Source organism: Melospiza melodia, chromosome 9 (genome assembly GCF_035770615.1).
Source record: "Melospiza melodia melodia isolate bMelMel2 chromosome 9, bMelMel2.pri, whole genome shotgun sequence".
Classification (NCBI taxonomy): domain Eukaryota; kingdom Metazoa; phylum Chordata; class Aves; order Passeriformes; family Passerellidae; genus Melospiza; species Melospiza melodia.
In genome coordinates this window covers 25418579-25435526 of record NC_086202.1, presented here as the reverse complement: position 1 = coordinate 25435526, position 16948 = coordinate 25418579, and the positions used below count along the sequence as shown (strand labels likewise).

At 37.5% G+C, this 16948-nt stretch overlaps 1 protein-coding gene across 1 annotated transcript in view; it reads right to left on the bottom strand.

Annotated features, from left to right (window-relative positions):
- Positions 1–16948, bottom strand: part of NRG3 (neuregulin 3) — a 455991-nt gene that overhangs the window by 374324 nt on the left and 64719 nt on the right. The window contains exon 2 of the mRNA XM_063163929.1: positions 9754–9876. Within this exon, the coding sequence (XP_063019999.1) occupies positions 9754–9805 (52 nt within the window). The 5' untranslated portion in view covers positions 9806–9876. The remainder of the gene's footprint in view (positions 1–9753; positions 9877–16948) is intronic.

Genomic DNA, 16948 nt, shown 5'->3' with positions numbered 1-16948 from the left:
CAAAATCAGATCAGCAATTGCCAATGTTGTAATCTGTTGCAAAGGTTATATCAGAGAATATATCAGCAGCTATATTCTCTGCTGGTACATATGATGAACTGTCATATTTATAAGAACACACCTTCATATAATCAGAGAGATTAAACCCCAATCAAATGAGAATACAGAAAATATGTTTAGAAAGATGATTTCAAAATCTGATCTCTCTCTTTCACACCACCCAAAACACAGTAAACTCATGGCAATTACATCTTTTCTCCCTGTGTTGTCCAACAGTTGCATACGCTGAAAGATGGAGAAGGTGAAATTAAGGCCAGATTTTATGGTCCTGTAATCTATGCAAACCTCTGGGTTGCAGGTGGAGCCAGTCCATACATAGCCAACTACTTCACTGGGGAATATTGAAAATATGCTGCCTGGATTACTGTATATTATGGAAATTTGGGCACTATTTTAGAATGTGAGAGAACCAGAAAGCCTCATGAAGCAAATGAAAGAGTTTGACCTCATAGGAAATGAAAATATTCCAACCACTGACATATCGCAACTTCATCCTAAAATATATGGTTCTGTTTTTGGAAGGAAAGACTTTCCTCCCCTGAATATTCTGTTCTATAAGAGGGTTCAGGGCTTTGAGTCAAGTCATATGAGCTCATGAATTCTTTGGGAAAAACAGCATAAGACTAAACTTTTGGGTCGTGCACTGGCTTGTGTAAATTCAATTCATAAGGGTCTAACATTTCTCTGTGTATTTTTGAAGACCTAGAAGAGATACCTTTAGCAGGGACAGCTCTGGTCTTACAAGTCTCTCCATTTGGAATCTTGTCTACCATTATCATTAAGCTGGGCTCTTCTTTTAGAGGACAATTCTTCTTCTCACATATTGTATAAATGCCAATAAAAATTACTTTTTAAAATAGATTCTAAAACCATGGCCTTTAAGAGTTGTCCAAAGTGGTTTAATTAAAGGTTTTTCAAGTGAATAATGCTTTTAAGCCAGACAGAAGAGGACCATTAAGCAACATCCATTTAACTGGTCCAGGGTTCACTCTCTTTTCAGTTGTTACACAGAGGAGACCTAAGCTGAAAATCTTTTTCAATCAATTATATTCAGGTATATGGAAACATTTAGAAAGTCTTGTTTTCACTTTGTCATGGAAGGAAAAAGACCAAGAAAGCTCAAAGCTGCCACAAAAAACTGGTTTTGGGCCATCTTCTCTAGTTACTAATCAACTCAGTGCTTTAATCTTCGAGACTACTTTTGAAGAGGATGCCAAGCAGATGCTGACAGGATCAGCTTTTAATGACAATATCATTATATGTGAAGTTGTACCATGTTTTCGTCTGTTTGTTGAATGCTGATTGCCTTCAGGAAATGTGGGAGGATCATGTGATTTAAGAATTATTACAATTGTTAAATACAGCATGGATATTTTTTAAAGTCTCAGATGGGAGTTGGAGTTAAAATTCCTTTCAAACTCTCACCAGTAAGACTTCTGGGAATTCTATATATTTTTAAAAAATTTCCAAGGACATTCTACTGACTTTGCTGTATTTGTTTTTGCTTGTATACCTACTTACCATGTGAAGAGAGGGAAGAAGAAATTAACATCAAGAGCATGAAGAAATTTACTCAACGTGGAAATTTTAAACATGCTGTGGCCCACCTGACAACACTGCACAGGACAGAACCTGTATCACACCAGACACCTCCAACAGGATGCTGCTGTTTGAGGGATATGTTGGGTATGCAAGGAGGAATAAAAAAACCAAAATCCCCCAAGCCAGTGCACAACCCAAAAGTTTTGTCTTATGCTCTTTTTCCCTAAGAATCCATGAGCTCATATGACTTGACTCAAAGCCCTGAACCTTCTTATAGAACAGAATATTCAGGGGAGAAAAGTCTTTCCTTCCAAAAAAAAGAAATTAAGAAAATAGGGGAAGAAATATGTCACACAAATGGTTCCCAGTCTCCCATGAGATTCATTCATAAAAATGTTGCAACCATTTAACATAATTGAGCATAGAGTCCTTTATGCTTTGGTTGCATACAAAATTTGTTTGCAGAAATTCAGCAGGCTTGGTATAGCAGCAACAAGATTCAGACACTCAGAAAAATGAGGCATTAGAACTACTGTAAAGTTACCTGCTTCATTGGAACAATTTATATAAATACATTACAAATATGTGGGAGAACACGGATGTGAAAATAATAAATCAGATTTTGAAGGTTAATGAGTCCTTTAAATAAACAGCAGAATTTGGGTGATCCCTTCTGCTCTGGTTTGCACTGGGAGGGATATCTCAGAGTTATGATGATAGATAAGCATGCTAAGGGAGCAATCACCCATGTAAATTTGTCTCACATCAACAAGAATCAAGTAGAAGGAGGCAAAGCAAGCTTCTACTTTCAATAGAGAATAAATATGGTGTTAGAGGAGTGCATTTGTCAATACCCAGGCACAAAGAATACAATATTTAAAAACTCAAAGCACTAAATGCAGCAGTCCTTCAACACACAGAAATCCTGCTGAGGACAATGCAAGTCTTGCTTGATGAAAGGCTGACAAATCTGTCCTAGAGATAAAAAACCTAGTGGTTATTTCTGCTTATTTCATACTGTCACACTTAAACATAAATGGGTGAATTTCAAGCACAGCAGGAGAGCAATAGAAAAACCATGGCTTAAGCAAATTGCTAAGCAATTTGCCTACAAGTCTCACTTACAAACTTCTGCTAGACCAACAAATAGAGCAATGCTGGAGAAGAATCCTTAAAAGCCACCAGAACTTAGGTAAGTTCATAAACCTTTAAGTCAGGATATAAGACAACAAGTTTATTGGCACCACTAATTCTTGGGCTTCTTTAAATAGCTCTGTCCAGCTTGAGTCACAAAGAGAGCTGGAAGTTCTGCTGCCCGTAATACAAGTAATACACTATTAATGATGCAAGCAATAACATAAATATTATTTGCATTAATAATGCAGGTAACAGGCTAAGTATTGTCTCTCTGATTTACAGGGCAAGCACTACTTGAGAATCTTCAGCTCAGTGTTAAGGTGATGACAGCTGCTTTTTACTGATTCTTTCATTCTAAACTAGAAGTATCGAGATCTATTTCCTGAAATTCATCTGCTTTAAACAGATTTAGGGCTAGTTGTTTTCCTGACTTTGTTTTCTGGGGCCAAATCATGAATACTTTTAGGCTTAAGATGAGGAGGTTTTGTGGGTTGTTTATTTTTTGTTGTTAAAGTAATTATTAAGTAATCTACACACAAAACTACAATTTCAATAAGAATTCATGCACTAATTTATAATCACATATCAACATTACATCTTAATACCTCAAACAAGATCAATACACATTTTGTTAAACTACCATTTGAAACAGAAAAGCAACATTTTCAATTTCAGATGGAAAACTGCAGTGGTGGGAATCAAATGACTTGTCTAGGTCTGAAGAGAAAATCTGTGGTGCAAGAAGGAAAGCCCTGACTCCTACTCTGGTGCCTTCACAGCACCAGATTCCTTCCAATTAAAAAAGAAAAGAAATTTCCATGTCCATGTATGTGAACACAAATGTACTCATGCAGTGGGTGCAAAGCTGGAAATTTTGCTGATATTTTTATATCCAAAAGTGTGATGTTACATATCACATCAGAGATGCTCTCTATTCAGATCTAGTGACAGTAACAAATCTCAATAATTTCAGTGGTATGCTTTGAAATAATTACACATGGATATCAAAATAATTTTTAAAATAAGCCAAAGTTTCTCTATCAGAAAAGCACATTTAATATTATGCAAATCCTACCACTGCTGTCCTTCTTTACAGCACATACCTTGCTCAAAAGCAGGGAAAGCAGGGACTAAGGCCGAGTCAGGATGCATGTGCTCCAAATATGTTCCCCTAGCTAGAAAATGAAAGCTTCTTATGACTAGATTACATAATGCTTCATCATAAATCCTCATAAACACTTCAGTCACCTTTTCTTCAAATGGGTTTATGCCACTGGCTTGACAATTACTGCTTCTGCTCTTTTGCACAATATGAACAAACCACAAGGTCGAAGCTGTCTCCTGAATAACTACATAAATTACTTTCTACATGCCAAAGGTGGTTATCTGAGTGAGCTTGAAATTTATAAAGAATACCAAAAAACCCTCTTAGGACACTTAGGGATACAAATCTCACCAGCCGGTACAAATGTTTCTGTCCCAGAACCTCTTCATTTTGCTACCAACTTGGTTGCAAACACGAGTGAGGAGGATTCACGTTGGCTGTGACCTCAGGAGGCCCTGGAGTGCTTGTTCCTGCTGAGAGCAGGCTCTGCTGGGAGGAGCTCAGCAGCTCCAAGGTGCCAAAGGCTCCTCTGGCTCTCACCGTTACCATGAACAGACAAAACAGCTGGAACCCGCTCAGGGGAACCTCATTCCTTTTCTACCATCAGCACCACCTCTTTCTGCAGGCATTGCAAATATACATCATGGACCTTTCAGTTTAAACTTTGAATAAACTTAGTACAGATGGAACCAAAAGATTTTAAAGCCAGTTTCTTCTGACTTTCAATGTTACACATTTGTCTGCCTTTGCTAGCAGAATGTATGTTTTTTTTTTATTCTGCAGCAGAAATGCAAATAGACAGTGAAGTATAGACAAGGTTCCAACTATTCATATGCTAGTTACATTACGAGCAAATCCTGGTATTTCCAAAAGGGTGGTTCTGAGTGTGGATACTGTAAACATATTGAAAAAAAAGCATAATTACTGCAAAGTAATTTAAAATATTATTATAAACCTATAAGTGCTATTTTGAGAAACACTGCTTCCTTTTAGATTAATCTTACATTTGTATAATATCTGGAATTAATAAATCATATATAATAATGGGAAAATAGTATTTGACTTCTCTGATATGTATTTCTGTTTAGCCATCAAGAAATGGTTCAGATGTTAAATGATGAATGATTGCTCTATCTACAATCCCATGTTCTTTTACAGACTCCTTCAGCAGCTAATATTTCTGAAATTCCTAAAACACTTCTAAGACAGTTTTTTACTGCTGTTGGTAGGTATTGTAGCTGTATTTTCCACATGGAATCATCTTTCATTTGATAGCATTTTATCTTTTTCAACCCATTTTAAATGGAGGTAAGAAGCATGCTTTCTATACAGCACTGTGGTCAGAAAGAAATCCATACTTATCATGTTTAAAATTCTCTGTAAAACTGCCAGGTAGCTTTATTACCTCTCCTGGTATAGTCACTCTAGGACAACACCTTGAAATAGCTTAAGCAGACTGGGAGAATTAGCTAAGTCTGACCTCCAAGGCCCAGTTAACTGTTGCAATAAGCAAACTTACATTTTAGCCTCCCCAGGAAAGACCAGCACCATCTACAGTGACTCATGTTTAAGATACTAAACATGGAATACATCCCCTGCTGGACTTCCCTACATCAGATTGGTAATTTACATCTGAAATTGTTCAAGTTAACTACAGATTTTTTTTAACATTCACCAACAGCGATACTTTTCCAAAGTGACCAAGTCAAACTTGACACACTTTAAAAGATCATTCCGTATTGAAAGTTACTGACTGATAACTACTGTGAAGCACTGTTTTAACTTGAGAGCATAACATGCTGAAAAATGGTGGCCCTCACTTAGGAAAAAGAATAAGTTGAGGGTTAAGAGCTGTCATCCTCTTCCTATATTGGAGGAAAATGATTACCATATTATTTTTACTCAAAGTTAAAAAAATAACATTGTGAATTCCAAATCCCAAAAACATGGCATGACTTTTTAAAAATAAAAACAGCTCCTCATTTCAGTAGAGAATTGCTTCTGCTGGCAAAGCAGTTGGTGTTGGAGAGCATGCACAGCTCTCACCTTTTAATTCCCTGCTATTCATACCTAAAAGATGATGCATGACATAGCCCTGACAGGATTTGAACTATGGGAAACTTCGGCCAGTTATGTTGACATTAATCACCTAAATCTGGCTTTGAACATTCCTTACAGGAGCGCAGTGGGAGTGGAATGAGGGCTGGAACGGGTCTGCCCTGAACAGAGGCCACTGGCGCGGGGGGCGTTTGTCACTGTCACTGCCGCTGTGTGTGATGTGTTGTGCTTCCTGTGATTTGCTCTGGAGCAGTTGCTTTCCTCTCTGGAAAAAGATGCCCCACACCCAAACAATCCCATACCTTTGTAAAACACCAGATAGGGCTTCTCATTGCAGCTCCTCTGCAAAGCAGCTCTGAATTTTATTTACATGCATTACTGCCTGCAGGCACCACAGGACCACAAGACCGTAATAAGATACACACAGAGGATATAGGAAAGTCCATATTCTGTTTATAATCCAACTTAAAGGGAGTTAAAGTAAGACGAAGAGGAAGAATCAGAATCAGTTGTCACTTTTTTAATACATGGATGACATGGTTATCTCTAAAGAGTGGTGTGATAAGTCTGGTATCCATTATATAAGAGTAGAGATTTGAATTTATAAGGAGATTTGAATATTAGCTTAAGGAAAAAAAAAACAAATGAACAAACAAATTCCCAGTCTTTATGCAAATTAAACAAATTTCATATATTATAATAACTTAGTATTCCATGTACCTATCACCTGGTCTATGGGACTAATGCACAGAGAATTATACTAGCAAGTGAAACACAGCACACAGCTAAATGATAATAGCAAACTAGAAAAAAAAAATCAGTGTTGCAATTGAAAAATAGTTATCTATTCACTGCACAGAAAAACTGCTATTTGTCCACTGAGTGTATTTTACCTCCTAAGACAGAAGAGAATCACAGAACTTTCTGCATTTGCTTCACAATCATACTTCTAATTTGGCATACAAACAGCTGAAATGTAACTAAAATTTATTCAATCTGTTGAAACTGCAGGGAAAATCATTCCATCATGCTGAGAACTAACAAGCTACAAAGGAAAAAGATGCACAGTAATGATAGAAAGTGACCATATTACTGTTTGTAATAATGCTTTGTGCTGAGTGTTCATTTGGACTTAAGCCAAATTGGAAGGCATATTTATATATAAATTTTATACTTCCCAGAACATCTTCAGATAGCTTTATATTGATTTAAAGCAGAGTAATTTTAATTTTAGTATGCTGAATTTAAAAATTCTGAAAACACTTTTGGTTTCAAAACTATGTTCCTATCTTGCCTTCAGTTTATCTTCCAGATACAAAACACACCTGAACTTGAATGGATTAGGCATTAATTCCTGAATTATGAATGTTCAAAACTGACAGTTTTGGTCATACTTGCACACTCATCCTGCTGTTGGACAGCAGGGATTCTGTGTTTCCATTTTGTTAGACCTAAGATTGCCCCTTAGAACCACAAAGTCATTTCAGTTGGAAAAGACTTCTAAGATCCTTGAGTCCAAAACTTCCAAGCCCACCACTAAACCATGCCCTTCAGTGATACACCTACAAGTGTTTTAAATACCTCCAGGGATGTTATGCGGCAAAATTACATCTGAACATAAATAACTTGACTCTAGCGAATAACGCCATCATGTTGGCTTAAAGGCTGTAAATTACATTATTGAGAACAGGAGAATATTTCCCACTGTGGGCCCACCGACGAGAGGTCAGCACAGCAGGCAGAGAAGGAAGCACTGCTCAGCCATTGGGGAGACTAATGGGGTGGATACAGCCAGATAAATATACAAACAGCTCACATTCATTGCTGCATTCACGTATGCATAAACTGCAGCATGACAGGCAAGCTGAGGAAAACATGCTTAGAAATTAATCATACTTTTTGTAGAGAAGAATCTGAAAGCATATTAGAGAGAGTATGATGATAGAAAAAGGAAAATTACCGAGAGCTAAATAACCTACTGAGTACTGTACTTTTAACCATATTCGGCTCAATTTATTTAAGGACAGGTTTGGTTGCATGATGCTTAGATTCATGGTGTGAGAGCTGGAATAACCTGGTTTTACCTTATGAATATGTGGCTCAGTAAAATATTCCTTATGCTGGTAAGTTTGATTTTTAACAATCTCACCTGGCACAGCCAAGAGATGGATTTGAAGGGAATGACTGCTACCAGCAAGCCCAGCTTCAGGCTCTCTGACATGGTTCTGTTCTGTGCATGCTGCTGGAGCTGCTTGGTTTACTCTCAACTCTGACAACACAGCCAGGCACCTTGTGCTTTCCAAGGTGTGAAAATTGCTCCCAAACTTTTTGGGCATATGTTATTTTCTTCAGGAAAACAGAAAAGGAAGAAAACTACAAATGTTTGCTTACTCAATGTATAGCTCCACCCTTGTCTGCAGAATTAGGCTCCCATATGTTTTCCTTTCTGAAGTATTTTTTTAATGGCAATAATACCAGAAACAAAATAAGAGTTAAAGTTAAAAATGTTGTCACTATCCAAACGAAAATGAAATTTCATAAATATTATGGCTTGTGCTGTAGCACTTCAAAAATACTTTAAACAGATGGGCTAGTGAGACTGCCATTCATGCTTTAGCAGTCAAGAGGCATGTTTAAACTGCTGGTTGAAACACAATATAAAGCACATTCCACATGTAGTGTCAGAAAAAAAGGCTTGTTTGTTAAGAAATCACAAATAATAAAAAAAAGCTAAGTGGATGACATAATATTTTATATAACTGTAATTTCTTGATAAGAGAGCAGTGGTCCAAGAAAAAAATACTGCTATATTGTAGAAGTAAAAGAAGCAAAACAGAAAAGAATCTTGTTTCTGTGAATAAACTATCACAGTATTTTTCAAATAACTGTCTGGATGAAAAGCTGAAAGCTGCGAGTTTTGTGTACTGCTCTACGCCAGAAAAGCACAATAACACCCATAGAAACCAACTAGGGGAAACATATTTTCTTCAAGTGACAGCAGCGTAATGGAGATAAAGGATGAGGATAAGAATTTTAATCTATATTTTAATGAAGATAAAGGTGACAGATAAAGGAAGAGGAGAAGGAGGATTGTGTTCTGCATCTCTCCCTGTGATCTGAGATAGTCTCCTACTGGAAGGACATTAGTTAACCTGAATGGTCACACTCCAGAGCTTCAACATATAACAAATTCCCCAAAGTAATCTGCTCTATATCATCATCTTTGAAGTGCTAAAAATTAATCATGTAAAAACATCCTATAGGTCACTTTGATTTCCTAGTGAAGATTTCTGTTCATTTAGAAGCTCTACAATGATGAAACAAAAAGATAACAAAATATGAGCAAAAACATTAACTGTAGCCTTATATCATGATACAGAACTCAGTTTTAACTCCCAAATCTAAATGAATCATTTTGTATAGGGCACAGAAGAATCCTAGTACAGGTTATGGAAGGGAACAGAGAAGGCAGAGCTGCCTCTGAGAAGGAAAAACTGCTATTGGGAACTACTTTCTACATTTTGAAAAACCAAACATAATGTCAGTTCTTCCATTCCCAGCAGGTGAAACAGAGAAAGCAGAGTTCCTCTGTTGTTCCTTGAAGCTCCGTAAGAGATAAGCCTTACACTCCACCTATCTGCACAAGGATGTAAACTGAGCTTAGATAACATCTCCCCCAAGACTTGGTAATCATTCCTGCTTGGGTCCATTATCTGAGCAGGAAAACACATCTCTTCAGTCTCAACAATGAACAATAGCCTAAAGTCAGATTCTAATCTTACAGGCTGGCATTCACAAGTGTTAACAGATGATTCCAGGACACAAGTATATTCATTGGCTATGCAACTCACTTTTTTGTTGAGTCAAAACCAGTCGAGGTGAATACATCTCTCCCAGCTGCATCTGGAAACACTGTTAGGAGCTCGTAGCACTTGGATTCCTTTGCCTTCTCCTTTCCATACCTGATCCTTATTCTGTAAGAGAGGGATAAAAGAAAATGAAAAGTAGAGAATTTGCATCAATTATTACAAAGTCATCTCTGCTCAACTTAGTTAATTAATTAAATATAGTCAAGACCAATTGTTCTAGAAACAAAACTAATGCACAGAAAATACAAGTGACTTGTCAGTGTGTCAGGCTTGAGGGGCCACTCAGTTACTCACCCTCCCTTGTTGAAGTTACTTCCCTAATTTGTAAGCTATTATTTAATCAAGTCTTTGTAGGGTCTACTGCTTGCTTTTATATGCTTTGAGTAAACTAATTTTTGAAATTTTTGCATGAGATATGTGAGAGCAGTACTTTACTTGAACTCCAATGCAGCAATGAGGTATTGGATCTCCTGTCATTTATTCTCAGACCTGCTGCTCATACTGTGCTATGCCACCCCTATGAACAAGATCAAATGAGGGTGTGAGAGAAAAATCTATAAAAATAGCAGTGAAATAGATGGATCACAAGCAGGTTTAGGCTTATTTTTCATTTTTAACCACACTTTTTTTGTCACAGACTCAGATACAGGGAATTCTTTTCCTTCTCCCCGAGCCAAATAAGCTGGGATCTCTACAGGAATCATTAAAGTGCAGCTGATATTTTCCCACTAATGGCTGTGCTGGACTATATCAGAAGGAGAAAAACTCCATGAAACACCCTTTCAGGAAGAAGCTTAAAAATAGAAATTCTAAGTTCCAATGAGTGACAGAGAGCAGTGCTGGGTGATGCAGGCAGAGGGGATAGCAGCAGCCATAACTCTAACTTTGTGCCATTAATGTTTATGTTGTGTATGAAGTGGTTTACCAACACGCTGATGGACTGGCATAATGTGCAAGCACATGATTTATTTCTTCATGCAGCAGCTGTGGGGGAACACAACCACAAATGGATGTTTCAGTAGAGACAGTTTCAAAATAGAGAGATTTATCTTGACAAGTAGAGAACTGCAATAAAAGATGTATTATTTGGTGGAATTATTGGTGAATGCATTATCCTGTCAACATTTAACTGCTATAATCAAATAATCAAAGCTGCCATAGAGTTTTTATTGTTTTACATTAATTTGGGAATAATTCATAATTTCACTTACATTTGCATCAATGTAAATGGAACTAATAAGTTAAACCTCAAAGTTATGTGAAACAAGGTGTCGCAGACATCTTTTATGAAAAATCCTTTCCTTGGGATTTTTCCTCCTGAGAAGCTGAGAGGCCTCAGTAACAAAATGTAAACATTGATTATCTGCTGCTGTGGAATGCAACAGGTGCATCTTTGATTGGCCCATATTGGTTGTTTGTAATTAATGGGCAATCACAGCCCAGCTGGCTTGGACACAGTGTCCGGGACAGAAGACTTTGTTATCATTCTTTCCTATTCTATTCTTAACTGGCCTTCTGAGGAAATCCTTTCTTCTATTCTTTTAGTATAGTTTTAATGTAATATATATCATAAAATAATAAATCAAGCCTTCTGAAGATGGAGTCAAATCCTCATCTCTTCCCTCAACCTGAGACCCCTGTGAACACCGTCACAACAAGGAACATAACACACCTCAACACTGACGTGCCTGCTCTGCAGGCCATGCATTCTCATCCAGGCTGCACTTCAAACCAGCAGATGACACCAAAATGCTTGGGCTCCCTACCTGTGCTGTTTAGGCTATCCATGCTCACAACGACCCTCTGATAATGACTTTGTTAACTGGGGAGTGCTGGTAGTTATCTTTGGTCCTTGTCTCACCTGAAGTCACTCTGGAAGGTGGCTTGCTGTGACTGGCTCACTACCTCTTTGCAGAGGTGTTATTAAGATCTCTTTGTGACCTATCCAGCTCTGTGTGCTTCATTAGTCTGTTTGTTCCACTCAGGCACAAACTGCTGATTTTTGGATTAGCTGCTTTTGTCTGTTAATCTGCCCTTGACTCACAGACTGAAATGTTTTAGTAGTGGAATTCTGAAGCATTTCAACAGTTGTTCCTGAACCACTTAGTGAGTGCCTTTAGAAAAACCTGCATGCTTTGCCAAGACCTGGGGGTATTTGTAGACTCTCTGTGTGTGCACCAAGTAGTACATAATATGTATAAATGCATTGCTTAGGTAGAGGCAAATTCAGCCTAAATGTGTTGTTCTCAGGTAATTATGTAGATCTCATATTGAAAGCAATAGCATGAGATCTTTTGACTCTTTATAGAACTGAGAAAAGCTCTGGCTGGATAGATCAGAATTCCCTGCATGAAAAAACTCCACCCCATATGTTGGTACAAGCTCTTACACTGTTTTCAGCAGCAAATTCTGGCTAGTAGGGAATTCTGCATTGCTTATCCTTTGACTAATGGGGCCATACAACAGCCTCAAAGAAATGAGGAAAATAAGGTTTAGCTACAACTTTATTGCAGAAAGATGGGGAAATTAGCACATAGAATGGTGAAGACAAGAGGGTGCTACCTACACTATGATTTTGATGCCACTCAAGGTGATGACATCTGCATCACTGTTGAGAAGAGAGAGAACAAGAATCCATGTAAGCTCTGAGGCTCCCTGGGGGCAGGAACATCCAGCTGAATATTTAATATGTGTTCAGCACAGCTACTGGGACAGCAGTGTGTGGCTTGCCAAGCGCAGGCACACAGTGTGGCATGTCCTCAATGACAGATCAGGCAAATTAAGAAAAACACCAAGGGTTTGACTGGATACCATCAATAGTTTGATTCATTCTGTGTTTTGTGTCAGAATGTCCAAGTGGGAGAGAATAATATGCACTTAAATATATTGCTGATGGTTTAATTGCTGAAACTTGCTACTCCAGCCCTACTCAGTTGTAATAATGATCAGGGCATGGAGCATTACTTGAAGAATTAATGGCCACCTGAGGTTAACAGCCCACAGCTAAACCCTGAGCCTTCAGCTTTCTCAGCTAGTCATTAATCCCCAGGAATTGTCCTGTGACTCCATCATTACTTCTAATTTAAAAAGTGTATTTTCTCCTTTTAATTTTCTTTTCACAAAATGAAAGTACTCAATTAGACTTTGTCATTAAATCACATCTGCATTGATTACCTAGGAAAAAAATAACGAGAGCAAAATTAAATTTGCCTATTTAATCATTGAATCCTGATTAAATATTTGTTACAAACATTTCATTGCAATTAAGGTCGCATAAAAAAATGCATATTAGGCAAAGAATGGTATACAATTCAAAGATGTAACATGTCCAGACTCCCTGCTTCTGTTTACTTCCCCTATTCCTTACTGAACAATGCACTGCATTTGTGAGAAACTTCACAAATTCTTTTCAGCATCACAGGACTATTAATACACAACAGTAGCTAGGAAACTACACAAATGTTTCATTGATCTGATAGTGAAATCAATTTAAATCACAGTGATGCAGATATTCCTGATAGAACCCCATGAGCACATAATTACTTACATTTTCATAGGTTAGATAAAGAATGAAAGAAAAGGCCTAGGTCAGATTTCTGACAGTGATCCAAATTCTCCAAATTTCTGTCTAGAAGTTGATGGCCATCAGCAAAACCCCATGTTTGTCCATGAGTCTGGTGGGATTCCATAGGATTCCAAAAGCATCTAGAGATGCACAGTGCTGTGATTAAATGAGTCTCTGGCTCAGGCCCTTTGCAGGCACAGAGAGGACACTGCACCCTAGAGCACTGTGTGCTGAAACACTGCAGTCTGAATTAAAGTGAAATCAGTTCACTGACATTGAGATTTTACACTGAACTTCAGCAGGAAGTCCAAAGCTCAACTTTGGGGGGATATTTATCAGCTTAGTACCTGCTGAAAGACACCTGCCATGCTGACACACAGCCACATTAACAGGAGAAAAACCTTCTTCAAAGTTTTGAATAAGCACAGCATGTGAGCACTGACCACCTTTCCTTGTGTTTGTGTGACCACACGCAGGTGGAGAACCCAGCCAGGGGCTGCTCAGAGCTGGAGACCTGAGCCTGCAAACCAGACTGGCACCCACAGACAAAGGGCTTTGGGTCAGTGGCTGCTGCAGGTCATGTACAACCTGATTTTCCGTGAGAGAGTTTCATTTCTCTCTCCACTGTACCCCAAATATCCCATGTCCCCTTTACTCCCAGTCACAACATTCCCAATTTCCTCCAAGTCCCATTTCCCCTGCCGGATTTAGTGAACAGGTATGTGCATTGAATCTGAAGCGAAGAAGATATTGATAAGATTCCTCCCCACAATATAGGAAATGATCTCTGCTGGTTTGGTTCTTTTGTACACAAATGGTCATAGAAAATAATATACAAATTTATTTGAGAACATGAACTGAAAATAACAAAAAAGTTTAAAGATTTTTTTCGTCCCTGTCTCATCTCAGTTTCTCTAATATGAAAGCAGATGGAGCAGCACAAAACCAATATCTAATCCTAAAATATACCTAAAAATTTTCAGGTTTTCTGAATGTTTCATTGCTCCTTCCAAGTCTTCTTCCAAAATCTCCCTGCTTACTTTTGGAGTGTCTATATTTTGACTGTAGAAATCATACCAAAGGCCTCATCTTTTTAGCACCTTTTACTTAATCCCAGCAATAATATGAATTATTTCAATAGGAAGGCTAACATATTTGGTCACTTCCATGATTGTGCTACTAAATGAAATATCCCAGAATACTTTTAGCAGGAACGTTCTTAATGAAACTGCATGCATTCTTTGTGCTGCCAATAAATGGGCCACAAGAAGTATTTCAGCTGTGAGACACTGGATGGTGTTAGTGAAGTAACAGGGAGGTTATCTGGAGATAAAACCAGCTTGCAGCTGCCAGATGGTGTCCCACAGAACCAACTGCTATGCAGAGCTGCTGAATTTTTACCTGCTAAGTGCCCCATTGCACACAGTGGTTTTGTGTATTCAGATGGCATAGGGGAATGATATATGCATATTTGAGCCCATAAAAAATATATTGAATAATCAGCATGTTCTTTGTGTTATCCCTCAGACACTAAATTATAAATTATACATGAAGAAACATCTTTCTATCAAAAACTCCCCATCCAATAAAGGCAAAAAAACCTACTGAAAAAAACTAACAAAAAAAACTTTACATAGCCCAACATAAGAAAGGCTACTGCAATGCCTGAATTTATTTAAGAATAATAATAAAAGACATCAACAGTCTTTTGTTGAAGAAACATGAACATTTGCAGTTCTTAAATATAACATTTTTTTAGATTGAACTATGGATTCCAGTTTCATTTTACAGCACTGCAAACCTATTAAGGATATAACTGGATATCACATGAAAAATTGGACATCACATGAAAAAAACCCACTGATCAAGACTTTGGGTTTGTTCATTTTTCCAAAAAAAAAAAAAAAAAAGGAACGGCTACCATAATTAAGATTACGGGATTCATTTTTAGCTGCAGTAGGTGGAGTGAAGTGAACCAAGGCAAAACAAAAATCCAAAGCTCCAAATCTTACTCCTGAAGAGAGAACGGGGGAAACTTTCATGGGCACATATGGTCTCATCTGAAAGAGCACTTCCCACACTCACTTCCCACTAGTACTTTATGAAACATTGGTTCAAAACTGATTCAAAAGAAGGATGACCCGGTGAGTCACCAGTATCATTTAAGGAAACCTAAGAAATGCCTTCAAGACCTCTTGCCCCACTGTTTGATCTCATCCCATTTATAAAACCACAGTCCAAGATTGCATGTATTTATTCAAATACATGAGTAGATTTTTTAAAAAAATATTCAGTATGGAAAGAACTCTTTCCGCATTTATTATGGAAGCAGCTGAGAACTCTTTATTCTCCAGTCTTTGCAAGTAAAACCATAGTAATTTCTAGGTTTATCACTGCCACCTTCTGAAACACTGAAATGCTATGGTAATTACCAAAGCCTGGTTACACATTACTAACACAGCAAGTGTTTACTCTAAATAGAGCTCCTCCTTGTTAAAACCAAGTTTATCAACCTGTGCATGTTTTTAGCTTTTACCACAGAGCAGGGTTAGAGGGAAGGTCTTGCAATTTAGCATGATCAGCCATTTGTGAAGGGTACATATTTCTCAAACTTCGCCATTAATCATTATTCTGTAAATAGATGAGGACCTATGTGCGTTTAAAATGAAATTTACACATTAAACCACTCAAGATGATCTTTAATTTCTTTAATAAATTAATTCAGTGCTAATGAAGGGTGAAAGACTGACTGAATCAGTCATTAATTTAACCTTTCCCTCTCGAGAAGATCAGTGAGCTACCACTTCTCAAAAGGCTATGTCAGGGGAACAAGTCATTTTATAATAACTCAGTGAAACATATAAACATGGTAGCATTTAGAAAATGCATTAGCAAGAAATTTACTGAACCACCTTCAGGTTATTAGAATAACCAATTAATTAGCCTTCCTAATGCCATATGGACATCAACCACAAACATTTTAGAGATTCAAATTTGAAACTATTTTAACAATTATAATTTTTAAAATGACTATAAGTAAATTATGCTTTTCAAGAGGAAATTCAACAGTTTCAAGGAGGCTTAACCTATGTAAATAAAGCAATGTGTATTCCAGTTTCTTGTGGAAGGTTTTGGAAAAAAGAAGGAAGAAAAAAAAATAAATAGAAACCTCAGGGTAGCATAGTAATAAATATAATACCAACCTGACAAAACATAAAGTAAACAAGCAGCAGCAGGACAGTAAGCCCAGCTGGAGAAACCTTCACTTACATTATAAATTCAGATTAAATTCCAGTTTATTCTTGCCTTTTTTTTAATTACTTTTAAAAAATTCTCTTATCTTATAGACTTTAATTTCTACTAGCAACCTGTAAAAAGCCATTCTAGGGAATACACAGAGTACTTACACATTTGGCTGTATTTTCTAGGACAGACTGGATTACCAAATGCTTGGGAGTTGCAAGGCACTGAGGACTATTTTTTTGTCTGCTATGAGTTTTCCAGAGCACACAGCAAGGCAACTTTATTGCGCACTCTACCAGGAACTGAGTTCCCAGTATCACAGCACTGGCAGCAAAAGTCATATTTGTACAGATAATTCAGCATAATTCT